This window comes from Sapajus apella, unplaced genomic scaffold (assembly GCF_009761245.1).
Source record: "Sapajus apella isolate SASKATOON/1434 unplaced genomic scaffold, GSC_monkey_1.0 scaffold12, whole genome shotgun sequence".
Classification (NCBI taxonomy): Eukaryota; Metazoa; Chordata; class Mammalia; order Primates; family Cebidae; genus Sapajus; species Sapajus apella.
The window spans coordinates 2,533,859-2,547,423 of NW_022436952.1; the positions used below are offsets into that span (position 1 = coordinate 2,533,859).

The following is a 13,565-nucleotide window of genomic DNA, read 5'->3' on the forward strand; positions in this document are numbered from 1 at the left end:
GGCTCCACAACTTACTAACCTTGGGAATGTCTGCATCACATTGTTTTCTAAAGCAGCAAGTGGAGACAATATTTTTTTTCTGAGACAGTGTCTAACTCTGTCACCCAGGTTGGAGTGCAGTGGTGGGATCTCAGCTCACTACAACCTCTGCCTCCTGGGCTCCAGCCATCTTCCCACCTTGGCCTCCTGAGTACCTGGGACCATAGGCATGCACCACTATGCCTGGCTAATTTTTGTATTTTTTGTAGAGATGGGCTTTATCCATGTTACCCAGGCTGGTCTCAAACTACTGGACTCAAGCAATCTGCCTGCCTTGGCATCCCAAAGTGCTGCGATTACAGGCATGAGCCACCCGCACCTGGCCATCATGTCTTCTTAATTATACTTTTCTTCATTCAGCCTGAGATAGGTTACATCAGTTGGATAAGGGTGCTCACCAACTTCCTCAGTTTTTTTTTTTTTTTTTTTGAGATGGAGTTTCACTCTTATTGCCCAGGATGGAGTGCAATGGCACGTTCTCAGCTCACAACAACATCCGCCTCTTGGGTTTAAGTGATCGTCCTGCCTCAGCCTCCCAAGGAGCTGGGACTACAGGCTTGTGCCAACACGCTTGGCTAAGTTTGTATTTTTAGTGGAGATGGGGTTTCTCCATGTTGGTCAGGCTGGTCTCAAACTCTCAACCTCACGCGATCCACCCGCCTTGGCCTCCCAAAGTGCTGGGATTACAGGAATGAGACACCACACCTGGCCAACTTCCTCAGTTTTACATTCACAGATACTTGTTTTGCTTGGCTCCACAGAGCTGACTTAATAGATATTGATGGTTTAACTTGGAATAATCCCATCCTAGAGAGTTGGAGGGCCTTAAAAAGCATGAGATGGAACAGCCTAGCGTTCACAACCTACAGCATAGAAGGAATTCTCTTCTCTTGCTGTTTCACCTTGATTGTGGTCTTTTGTGCATTTGGCCTCCAGCCTGTTCTAGAGGTTCCTCTATGAAAAGCCCTTCCGGCCGGGCGCGGTGGCTCACACCTGTAATCCCAGCACTTTGGGAGGCCGAGGTGGGTGGATCACGAGGTCAAGAGATCGAGACCATCCTGGTCAACATGGTGAAACCCCGTCTCTACTAAAAATACAAAACATTAGCTGGGCATGGTGGCGCGTGCCTGTAATCCCAGCTACTCAGGAGGCTGAGGCAGGAGAATTGCCTGAACCCAGGAGGCGGAGGTTGCGGTGAGCCAAGATCGCGCCATTGCACTCCAGCCTGGGTAAAAAGAGCAAAACTCCGGCCCCAAAAAAAAAAAAAAAAAAAGGCTAACGCCCTTTTTGGCCTTAGCCCACCTGCACCCATGTGAATAAAAAAAAAAAGAAAAAATAATGTGTGTTGGGCCACATTCAAAGCCATCCATACAAGCTTGCTGTAGGCCACTGTAGCACAGTGTTAAGTATCTGTGTATTTGAACACATTAAAGGTACAGGGTGAGGCACAGAACTGCTTGAGCCAGGGGTGCGGAGGTTAGCCAGCCAACATCGCGCCACTGCATTCTAGCCTGGGTGACAGAGCAACAGTCTCAAAACAAAACAATATTTATCATGCCACTGCACTCTAGTCTGGGCAACAGAGCAAGATGCCATCTCAAAAAAAAAAAACACCAAAAAACCAACAAAAACACCCCCCAAAATGTATTATAATCTTATTGTAGCAAAACTATGTATGAGGCTCATTGTTGAATGAAGCATCCTTAGAAAGCACGTGAGCGCATCCAGATATGCGTGCTGGGAGTCTTTTTTTGTTTTTGAGACTGAGTTTCGCTTGTTGCCCAGGCTGGAGTGCAATGGTGCAATCTTGGCTCACTGCAACCTCTGCCTTCTGGGTTCAAGATTCTCCTGCCTCAGCTTCCCGAGTAGCTGGGATTATAGGCATACACCATCATAGCCGGCTAATTTTAGTTTGTAGAGACAGTGTCTCCACGTTGGTCAGGCTGGTCTCGAACTCCCGACCTCAGATGATCTGCCCTCCTCGGCCTCCTGAAATGCTGGGATTACAAATGTGAGCCACCACACCAAGCGCGGGAGAACTTTTTAAACTAAATTAACGGACCCAGGAACAGAACTTGGTCTTTTACTTGCCACTGATTGTCCTTTATGAGGGATGGCCTCTTAACACTTCAGCTCTTCAAATACTACAAACTCACTACCCAGAGTACACACACTCTTTTAGCAATTTGAGGATCTTAACCCACAGCATGACTGTCCTTGTTACAGAGCCTGCATCTCCTTCCATTCTGTGCCCTTAAACCAAGGCTGTTACTGAGGGGACTCCAAGGTTTCCAAGCAACCTACTCTATCAAAGTTCCTCCACAGCTAACATTGATAGCCCAGAGACCAATGCATCATTCAGGCTGTTGGCGGCCAAGAATCTCAGCCATGCAGCCCCTTATTCCAAGACACTGATAAACAGGACAGCATGACTCTGGGTAAATGCTTGCAAAAATAGTTGACCTGCCGAGCAGGGTGGCTCACGCCTGTAATCCCAACACTTTGGGAGGCCGAGGCAGGTGGGATTGCTTGAGGCCAGATGTCCAAGACCAGCCTGGCCAAAATGGTTAAACCCCGTCTCTACTAAAAACACAAAAATCAGTGCCCATAATCCCAGCTACTAGGGAGGATGAGGCATGAGAATTGCTTGAACCCGAGGCAGAGGCTGTAGTAAGTGATTGTGCCACTGCACTCCATCTCAAAAAAGAGACAAAAAAAGTTCAGTTGACTAGAGGGACAAGCTCATAAAGGTTTTCTTGGCCAAGTTCAGGCCCCTGTTGAGAAGCTGTGGGTACAGACATACCCTCCACTGCTCATTTCTGTGGTTCCTTTATATTTACAAGATCGACCATATATATATAAATAGAATCTGCAAGTCAGGTATTTCTGAAAACAAGTTTTATTTAAATAAGGGTTTAAATACATTACACATAACATTAAAACTGAAAGGGAAAAAAACCAAAAACCAGTTTGTTACTTCACATGGCATTAGGCAGCCACTGCTATTAAGGTGCAAGCTCTACAGCTAGCTACATGACTCATCAGTTTCAGATTTGTTCCCTTGTCAAAAGTTTAACTCTGATAGAAGGTTGGCCTCACATTCTGATGTTTGGACATCCCTTAGCTAGGATACGTCTAGTCAAACAGACCTTTGTGGCAAGCCAGATGTCCTATCATCTCACTAGAGGGAAGGGGGCCTCTCTGAACTCTGACCAGGTCAGGCTGGAGACACCAGGGGATCTTCTACCACCAGAGGCTCCCTTCTAGTGGTACAGCTGCTGGTGCTGCCTTACCCCATCCTCTCCTTTCAGATTCACTGAGGACTGTTCAGGTGGTAACATTCTCTTAGGGCAGGGAACTCTGCAGAGGGAGAGCGGAGGAGCTTCTGGCCATGGTTGTCTGTGATCTCAGGGCTCTGGGTTTGGCTGAATCATGATGGTACTGCTTGGTTTCAAGCTTGACACTACCAGGCACCTACTGCTTGACCTCTGTTTAAATGAGGGACTTCAAGACTAAACAGCATGGCTCTTTTCAGTTTATTGCATGAAGGAGTTACACTAGTCCAAGTTAAAAGCGGACCCCAAATGGTTACATTATACAAGCTGTGAGGTTTTTAAACTTGTGACAAGGGACAGAAGGGAAATTCTACTCATTGCAAGGAAATCCTCACTTAAGCTTCAGTGAGCCACAAGCACTTAAAACCCATGAACCTTCAGCTGATCGTCCTTAGCCAGTCCAATCTGAAAAAACAAAAAGGCAAAGTTTTAAATGGTGGACAGGGAGCGTTAAAGCCTCCATTTCTAATGGCAACAACCCTGCCTTCCTGCTACTACGCCGTCCAAGAGCCAGGGGTGCACACAATGGCTCAACGGAGGGGCCTCAGTTAAGAGCCACCTTTTTTGAACACCCAGTGCCTTCCAAGATTCTGAAGTAGAGAATGAGACTTGTCAGATATCTGAAATCTCTTCAATTGTATCAAGAGCTGACAATATAGTATTTTAGTATTAATACTCAGGAAATTCATTTTTAAAACCTCATATCCGTACAAATACAGAAACAAGCCAGCATTTAGCTTATTTTGCAATATATCTGTGTGCTACTGAAATTTGCATCTGTAAAGCAGATCCCCACAAACAGTAAATCGAAGGCAGATAAGTTCCTTCTACCTTTTTAAAAATAGAAATAAGTTGGCCGGGTGTGGTGGCTCACACCTGTAATCCCAGCACTTTGGGAAGCCAAGGCAGGTGGATCACGAGGTCAAGAGATAAGAGACCATCCTGGCCAACATGGTGAAACCCCGTCTTTATAAAAAAAAAAACCAAAAAACCATAAGTAAGTCTATGTACTTTAAAACCCAACTGTGGTTTTGCTCAGCCTTAGCCAACTTTTATGCCCCCAGCAGAAACTAATAGCATCTAAAATTTACCCATAGAGAGGCACAATCAAGAGTGACTGAACTCACCTCTACGAGGAACTGGCATATGTTCTTGCGTTGGTCACCCTGTAGCTGAATTACTTCTCCATATTCTGGATGCTCAATTACAGTACCATTGCAGGCAAACTTCTGCAAGCAAAAAGGAAACAAAATAAATTAGGCCGCGCAAGAGCATGAATACATTTATACCCCTCTGCTAACAATACAACACAACGGGCACCCCCTTGTGGCCAAACCATTATGACTTTTCCGCAATCTCACTTAAGACCTACCTTCTTAAACGCCTTCACTAGTTTCTTTTTATCGTAATCATCAGCGATCCCTTGGACAGTAGTAAGGGTCTTCCTGCCGTTTCTCTGTTGAATTCTTATATGGATATAATCCTCAGTGCCAGCAGGAAGCAGGTCATCACCCTTACTTGCATCAGCAAAGGGGTCTGAAAAGAAAGGTTAAGCTCGTTCAGAGCTGTCAAGGCTCAGATGCAAGTGCCATCCCCCCAGATATTTTGCGTATGCAGAAAATAACACTGAAATCGACAGGGCTTGGGTGAAGCCGAATGAGTTCTTTGCTGGCTCTCCCTGAGCAGGTCAGTCAGGGACGGCCGGCTTCCTCAGACTCGGGGAACGCCCGGACCTCCCCCTCTGCCTGGGAAGCCGATCACGTGTCGAGGGAGCCCGGGCTGGCAGGCGGTGCCCCACCCGGCTGATGCAACCCGCCGGAACCCGAGCTACCGAGGCGGGGCCGAGCCTCCCATTCCCATTGGTGCACACGCCTGCCACTTAAGAGCTGGCACCGCCTTTCCCTTCGGCTCCGTGACAACGGCTGGTGACGTAACGGACAGGACGCAAGGGTGGTGGGAAGGGCGGGTGTGGCCTGAAGAGATCCAGGAGCCATTAGTAAATGCGCCACCGAGACGCCGAGCCCGCCCAAGAGCTGCTCTCCCGCCCGCTCCTTCCGGTCGCGCTCAGGGTCCGACCCCGGGGCCCAGGCCTCGATCCCGCTGCCCTGCAACCCTAGACATCTTCTCTCTGCCCAAGCTTACGAAGGCCCGAAGCGCTTGGCAGCTTCCCGGAACCCGTCTCCGGGCCCGGAAGGCCCCGCTGCCCCACCCGAGCCTGCGACCTTCCCCGTAGCTTACCGAAAGAGTGGAGGTTCTGGATAGCGGACATACGATACGATTCCTTTTCCTCGGTGGAAACGGCCTGCGGAAGGCGGCGGCGGCGGGAGAAGGCGGGCAGGGGGGACGGAACGTCGGGAAGCGAGGGGGCTCAAGGGGGAGGCTGCTGAGTCCTCGGCGGCGGCTCAGTGACTGGGGCAGAGGGGCGGTGCCTGTGTTCACTTATATACCCGCCCCTGTGACGCCAGCACGCTGCCCTCACGTCCCGGCCCCACCCACGGTGTCGTGCCCCAAGCGCCCATGCGGCGCCGCTTCCAATTGGTTCGAGGGCGGGGACACGGGATGGCGCTTGCGCAGGAAGTCTGCGGCAGGAGGGCGTCCTCTTGACTCTAGGAGAGGTGGGAGGGGGAGGGAAAGCTTGATCTGTCTCGGCGCCTGCGCAGTGCGGGTGGACGGTGTCTGGGCTGTCGAAAAAACCGGCCATGGTTTCGAGCGCGCCTACGCACTGTGTCCTTTGGTACGTTCCACTTTCTTGACCCTGTTGCATCGCTGCCTGCTCGAAAAGCGGTGTTTCATAGGTCAGATGGACATTCCTTAGAGGGGACTTAGATGCTGAACTTCCCAAACAGGATAAATCCCCGCTGTGTCAAACCCACCTACCTACCCACCCTACTGAGCCACAGCGGGATTTAGGGCGGCACTTTGATTAATCGAAATAGAATAACATAATCAAAACGGTAACCGCATAATTCAGATTGCCATTTGGACTATTCTAAAGTGAGTTAATCTAAATTTTTCATTTAGATTAGATTAATCCATCTAAGGAAAGTGTGCCCAGCTCATTGGCATGAGTTCAAGGGATAGTAACTGGCTCTGGCCCCCGCCCCCCGAGAATAATTCTGGCACCAGAGAGTGTCCTTTATGTCGCACAGCTTGTGTGGAGTAGAGCCTTTCCAGAGCTTAGATGAAGTATTTCCTTCAAAGCAGTCAACCTTTCTTGCTTTCAGTTTATTTATTTCAACACTCTCAGTTGCAGGGGTAAGTGGAGTGGTGAAAAGAGACTCGGGGTTGCCGGACGTGGTGGCTCACGCCTGTAATCGTAGCACTTTGAAAGGCCGATGTGGGCGGATCACCTGAGATCAGGAGGTTGATCACCCAGCCTGGCCCACGTGGTGAAATCCCGTCTTCACTAAAAATATGGAAATTAGCCAGATGCTGTGGCGAGTGCCAGTAATCCCAGTTACTCGGTAGGCTGAGACACAAGAATTGTTTGAACCCTGGAAGAGGAGGCTGCAGTGAGCCGAGATGGTGCCACTGCACTCCAGACTGGGCAACAGAGCAAGACTCTCTCTTTCAAAAAACAAACAAACAAACAAAAAACAGATAATGACATTGTGATTGGTGCCATAAAGGAGATAAACAGGGTGATGTGACAGGGCTGGGCTCCTTCAGATGGGGTGGTCAGAGAAGGCCTCTGGGGAGGCAACATTCCAGCTGACAGAGAGGGTAGGAAGGAGTCCACTGTGGGGCAGGGCATGTGCCTGCCAGGGGAAAAGTTCTGAGTGAGGAAAAGCTAGGTGTGCCTGATATACATATGTATATACATGTGTGTATGTATATGTGTGTGTATATATATGTGTGTATATATAGATACATATATAAAGACAAGGTCTCTGTCACCCAGGCTGGAATGCAGTGGCACCATCGAGGCTTACTGCAGCCTCAAGCTCCAGGGCTTAAGCGATGCCGCCCGCCTTGGCCTCCCAAAGTGCTGGGATTACAGGCAGGAGCCACTGTGCCTGGCCTGATAGTTTGTTTTGATTCTTTTTTATTTTTTTTCCTACTTGTCTTCTGAATTGATTCTGTATTTACTAAATAAACTTGATTAATAGTGTAGTTTCCTTGACATCAGGAAGGAGGAACCATGGCCGGGTCATGGGCATCCCAGTCTCATGGTCATCGCTGTTTGAGAAGCTATGGACCCAGCCTGCCAACTTGGGAACCTTTACACTCACAGACGTGGTTTTGCTGGAAAGGGTTTGGGGAGAGAGTGTGAATGAATGAATCGGAGCTGTCCTTTCCAGTGTTCATGCAATATTTTGTTATACTAAAAATTTTTTTCGAGACAGAATTTCACTTTTTCGTCTAGGCTGGAGTGAAGTGGTATAATCTTGGCTTACCGCAACCTTCACCTCCTGGGTTCAGGCTATGCTTCTGCCTCAGCCTCCCGAGTAACTGAGATTATAGGCAGGTGCCACCATCCCTGGCTAATTTTTGTGTTTTTGGTACAGATGGGGTTTTACCACATTGCCCAGGCTGGTCTTGAACTCCTGATCTCAAGTGATCTGCCCACCTCAGCCTTCCAAAGTGCTGGGATTACAGGCATGAGCCATCACACCTGGCCAAGACTCAGTTCTTTTTTTTTTTTTGAGACAGGGTCTGGCTTTGTCACTTAGGCTAGAGTGCAGTGGTGCCATTATAGCTTACTGCAGCCTTGAACTCCTGGGCTTAAGCGATCCTTCTGCCTCAGCCTCCTGAGTAACTGGGACTACAGGCATGTGCCACCATGGCCAGCTAATTTTTAAAATTTTTAGTATAGATGAGGTCTCACTGTGTTGCCCAGGCCGGTCTTGAACTCCTAGGTTCAAGTAAGGCTTTACCTTGGCCTTCCAAAGTGCTGGGATTACAGATGTGAGCCACCACACTGGACCTGAGACTCAGTTCTTGACTTGCCACCGGCTTTGTGGGTGACCTGATTTACCCCTCAGGGCTTCAGTTGTATGCTCCATAAAAGGAGAACAGGGTGATCTCTTCCCAGGTCTAAAGTCTGAAGCTCTGTTCTCCCAGGTTGGGAGCATTTCCAGAAGGGTCTTCCGAAGTCCATCTTCCAGTGTGGGAGGTTGTCCCAGCCCCAGGAGCCTGGGGAGAATTAGTTTGAAAGTGACATGCATGCCTGCTGTTAATGCTGGCCATTACCGTGCTCCTGGCGCTGAGGTGCTGTCACCTGGGCAGCCAAGGTCAGGGTACAAAGCACAGGCTCCAGAGTGTCTGTATCTGAATATCTTCTCCATCTTGCTGCCTGGACGACTTAGCCCCTTCCAGCCTGCATTTTTCTCCTCTGTATGACAGAGACAATAATGCCCCTCTCATAGGCTCTTGAGGAGATTTAAAGAGGAGGCTATGTACAGCAGGATAAAAATAAAAAGTTATGAAACCACTAAATAGATTATGCCAGTTTCCCACAGGGGAAGGGAGATAGAGAGCCTCAGAGAGCAGCAGAGGACAGGAGCGAACCCTCTGAATGAGGATGGGGCAGAGGTGGGCACCTCTCCATCGTGTTCCTTGGGATGTGATAAAGGCATGGCTGTGTGGGACACCTTGGGACCCTCGACCCCAATAAGATTCTCCAAGGCCACCGACGTGGCGCAGAAGCAGCAGACTCTTCCTCCAGGAACGGATTGCATCCTCTGGAGAAATAGACATCTCCATGGTAACCGAGGCAGATGGATGATCTGGTCTAGGAGCTCCTTGTAGCTCTGGTGCTCCAGAAAACCCCGTGAGCGAGAGAGAATCCTGGGAGGGCTGGAGCCCCTGTCATATCCAAGGCTGGATTTCTGAGCAGCCCAGCAGGATGTTAATTGGCAAAAATCTCGCTTGATTTAAAGCAAGTCCAATGAATGCCGTATTTCTTGCATTTCTTATTTGGGACCTACCACCCGCATATGTAAGTGACTAGAATAGTTCCCTCTCCCCCGCTCCCATGCACATAGAAGATCTCAACGATTGAAGGCTGCTATTCTTACCACTTGGAAAAGGAGGGAGACCTGGGCCTGCTACAGCTTGACCCACAGCCTGCACAGGGTGAATTGTGAGATGTGTAAGTCAGGCATCAGCCAGGGTTCTGCTGGCAGTACATCACTTCTTCACACCTGCCCAGGGCACATGCTGGCAAGGGACATGGGGGAACCTTTTTTTTGAGATGGAGTCTTGCTTTGTCACCCAGGCTAGAGTGCAGTGGCATGATCTTGGCTCACTGCAATCTCTGCCTCCTGGTTCAAGCGATTCTCCTGCCTCAGCTTCCCGAGTAGCTGGGATTACAGGCACAGGCCACCATGCCAGACTAATTTTTGTATTTTTAGTAGAGACAGGGTTTCACCATCTTGGCCAGGCTGGTCTCAAACTCCTGACCTTGTGATCCCCCTGCCATAGCCTCCCAAAGTGCTGGGATCACAGGCGTGAGCTGCTGCTCCTGGCCTTTTTTGGTTTGTTTGTTTTTTGAGACGGTGTCTCGATCTGTTGCCCAGGCTGGAGTACAGTGGCACCATCTTGGCTCACTGCAACCTCCACTTCCCTGGCTCAAGTGATTCTCCTGCCTCAGCCTCCCAAGTAGCTGGCATTACAGGTGTGCGCCACCACGCCCAGCTAATTTTTGTATTTTTAGTAGAGATGGGGTTTCACCATGTTGGCTAAGCTGGTTTTGAACTCCTGACCTCAAGTGATCTGCTGACCTCGGCCTCCCAAAGTGTTGGGATTACAGGTGTGAGTCACCATGCCACACCCAGCCTGACGTGGGGGAACCTTATGGGGTGCCAGAAATGATCTCCCTCTTGATCCGGGTGGCCGAAACCTGTTGAGCCAGTGTGTGTTTGGTGCGCATGGTGGTCATCTTTTATCCTCACCTTCCAACCCGGTCAGCCTTTCTTCTTGTTCTCACTTTCCCTCCCCTTGCCAGGGACCCACTTACACCAACCCACGGCGGAGACTCAGCTCAGTTCCTCTTTGCCTGTTTGCTGGCAGAGCGTCTGCTTTCCCCGTCCTGCTTCCCACTCCTTCACCCCCTCTCTTTCCTCCTCTTTTGGAGAGTCCTGTAGGAGCTGCTATAGATGGGGCAAAGCTTCATTTAGGAAGGGAGATAAAGTCCAGAGCCCTTGGTTCCTCTCTCCCAGGCAGGGCCATCCAGGTGGCCCAGCTGCGACCTCCACCGCCGAGGTGGGTGGGAGAAGTTATAAAGTGCAGCCTGGGCCGGTGGAGGAGGTGGAGAAGGCCAGGCCCGGCATCTGGCCTCAAGGAGCCCACAGCCCCCTGAGGGCTCAGACCCTGCTGCAAGGAACCAGGAGCCTAGGAGTGTGGAGGAGGTGCCAGGCACAGGTGCACAGAGGGGTCCGGTGTTCTGACTGGGCATTGGGGGAGGTGTCCTCTAGCTGAGGGTGGGTGGACATTGCAGATGGAGGGAAGAGCATTAGACATTTGATGGCAATCATTTTGGGTCTGGCCCGTCTTCTGGGACAAGCTCGCAGGTGTGTTTGGGTGGAGCAATCTGCCTTGGTCCTAGGCACAGGTCCTCCAGCCCTCCTTTTATTTCATTTCATTTAATTTTTTCTTTTTTCTTGCCCCCCATCCCCCTTAATTTTTTATTTTTATGTTTTTGACACAGAGTTTTGCTCTTGTTGCCCAGGCTGGAGTGCAATGGCACAGTCTCGGCACACCGCAACCTCTGCCTCCTGGGTTCAAGTGATCTCCTGCCTCAGCCTCCTAAGTAGCTGGGATTACAGGCATGTGCCACCATGCCCTGCTAATTTTTTGTATTTTTAGTAGGGATGGGGCTTCACCGTCTTGGCCAGGCTGGTCTTGAACTCTTGACCTTGTGATCTACCCACCTCGGCCTCCCAAAGTGCTGGGATTACAGGCTTGAGCCACCGCGCCCGGCCTCATTTTATTTTTTAAGCTAATGTAACTCATATAAGGCCTGTCTCCAAGAGTTCATCCACTGGCAATTGAGCAGCGAGACTCCTCAAGTCCTTCTCTTTCACTGCGAGAGGACAAGAGGAAATGCAGAGAGGGCTGGTGCTGTGTGGTGACAACCCTCACCAGTTGGGACACCCTGCTGGTCTGATCCCCTTTCAGCCACGCCTCTGCACACCCCCAGCACTCAGTTGTCCCCAGTGTGCAGCTCTGGCCCCAAGCATGTGTCACCTGGAAATGACTCTTTGGGCAGCTTCCGTTATCCTCTGCACCCACCCATCTTCCCCAAATTAAATCTAACAAAGGGCCATGGCAGGCACAGGCCACATGTGGCCTCTGAAACTTGGAAATGGGGCCAGTCTGAATGAGGATGCAGTGTAAGTGTAAAAACACACAGGGCCCTGAAGAATGAACAAAACTGTAAAAGCTCACAATGCTTTTTATTATATTTTATTTTTTTTGAGACAGCCGTGCTCTGTTATCCAGGATGTAGTGCAGTGGTGTGATCTCGGCTTACTGCAACCTCTGTCTCAGCTCAAGTGTTCCTCCCACCTCAGCCTCCTGAGTAGCTGAGAATACAGGTGCGTGCCACCATGCCTGGCTAGTTTTTGTGTTTCTGTAGAAACAGGGTTTTAGCATGTTGGCCAGACTGGTCTCAAACTCCTGGGCTCAAATGATCTGCTGCCTCAGCCTCCCAAGTTGTTGGGGTTACAGGGGCGAGCCATAACACCCATCCTTCATAATACTTTTTATATGGATTACATATTGAAATAAGAATATTTTGGATCTATTAGGTTAAAAAAATATTAACATTAATTCCACCTGTTTCTTTTTTGTTTGTTTTTGTTTTTGAGATGGAGTCTCGCTCTATTGCCCAGACTGGAGTGCAATGGCACGATCTCGGCTCACTGCAACCCCGCTTCCTGGGTTCAAGCGATTCTCCTGCCTCAGCCTCCTGAGTAGCTGAGATCACAGGCATATACCACCTAATTAGCCCGGCTAATTTTTGTATATTTCAGCATGTTGGCCAGGCTGGTCTCAAACTCCTGTGCTCAAGTGATCCACCTGCCTCAGCCTCCCAAATTGTTGGGATTACAGACATGAGCCACTGCACCCAGCCTTCACAACACTTTTTATATGGGTTATTGTTAAGAGAAGAATATTTGGGATCTATTAGGTTAAAGTATATTGTTTAGTTAATTTCTCCTGTTTCTTTTTAAAGAAATGTGTCCCCTGGGGGATCTGAAGTTGCATGTGCGGTGTGCATTCTGTTCCTACTGGACAGTTCTGCTCAGCAGGATGCTTGACTGAAGCATGCCCGCTGGCGCACACATGGCAGGCCGTGGTCACAGGAATGGCTGTTCTTTCCAGCCTTCTCCTCCGCCACCACCTGCCTCATTTCCTGGTCTCCTGCTCCCTCCTCCACCCTCTCTAGTTCCCAGCGATTTCGCTCTGCTGTGAGCTTGCATACTTCCCTCCCTGCTCCCAGTTTAGAAGACAGCTTGGTGATCGTCATCTGTACCAAAGCCTGGCCAGGGGTGTGTGGAGGGGACTTTTTCCTCCTCTAGTGGCTTATTGAGTATTCACCCACCCAAACTGGCTCCCTTCCTGGGCCAAGAAGGTGAAGTTCTCTCCTCTTTTCACTAGCCTAGCCCAAGCCGACCCTCCTGCTGGTCAGTGGACAGATGCTGCCATCTGAGCATGCGCCAGGGTAGTGGGGGCATCAATCTCATTCTTTGCCCCAGACAGCTTAGCAGCTGTCCCTCTAACATAGGTAAGACTCTTCCTGAGAGGAGTTTTGCACAGTACATTTTATTTCATTTTTTACAGTGGTTGGGCGCTTGCTACGAGCTTACCTGAGTGTTTCACACGCTGTCCCACAGAATCCTGACAAATTGGTCCTTCTGCAGACAGAGACCTGGCAGGGTGGCGGTGGTGGCCCTTTTCCTGCTAAGCTGCTTGGCCACCCAAGATGGACCAGGATTCCTGAGCGAGGAACCTCTGGGATGATTCTTCCCTCATAAAGGGGTGATGTTTTCTTGATGGAGGCCAGCAATTCAGGGCATGCACCCCAGTTCTCTCCAGAACTCCGAAGTGTCCTGCATGTTTGGAGAGTGAGTCTGGGAGGCTGGTGCTGCTGTGGACAATCTTGCAGCACACAGTATGCGATTCAAGCAAATTTCCATCCTTCCTTCCTTCCTTCCTTCCTTCCTTCCTTCCTTCCTTCCTTCC

The 13,565-nt window shown here is 49.9% G+C and overlaps 1 protein-coding gene across 1 annotated transcript; it reads right to left on the reverse strand.

Moving 5' to 3' along the window:
* Window positions 1–2,920: 2,920 nt before the first annotated feature.
* Window positions 2,921–5,880, reverse strand: EIF1 (eukaryotic translation initiation factor 1). Its single transcript, XM_032279678.1, has 4 exons — window positions 5,613–5,880; window positions 4,747–4,910; window positions 4,502–4,603; window positions 2,921–3,779 (listed from the first exon to the last, which is right to left on the reverse strand). The coding sequence occupies exons 1-4, from the start codon at window positions 5,641–5,643 to the stop codon at window positions 3,735–3,737; spliced, it is 342 nt and encodes a 113-aa protein (XP_032135569.1). The 5' UTR covers window positions 5,644–5,880; the 3' UTR covers window positions 2,921–3,734.
* Window positions 5,881–13,565: the final 7,685 nt, after the last annotated feature.

What these genes read in the sequence shown, in the direction of transcription:
- EIF1 (XM_032279678.1), bottom strand. Translation starts at nt 5,643, where the DNA reads ATGTCCGCTATCCAGAACCTCCACTCTTTCG. An exon ending in TAGTGAAGGCGTTTAAGAAG is followed by an intron (nt 4,604 to 4,746) that starts GTAGGTCTTAAG and finishes TTTTGCTTGCAG; the next exon opens with AAGTTTGCCTGCAATGGTAC. An exon ending in TATGCCAGTTCCTCGTAGAG is followed by an intron (nt 3,780 to 4,501) that starts GTGAGTTCAGTC and finishes TTGTTTTTTCAG; the next exon opens with ATTGGACTGGCTAAGGACGA.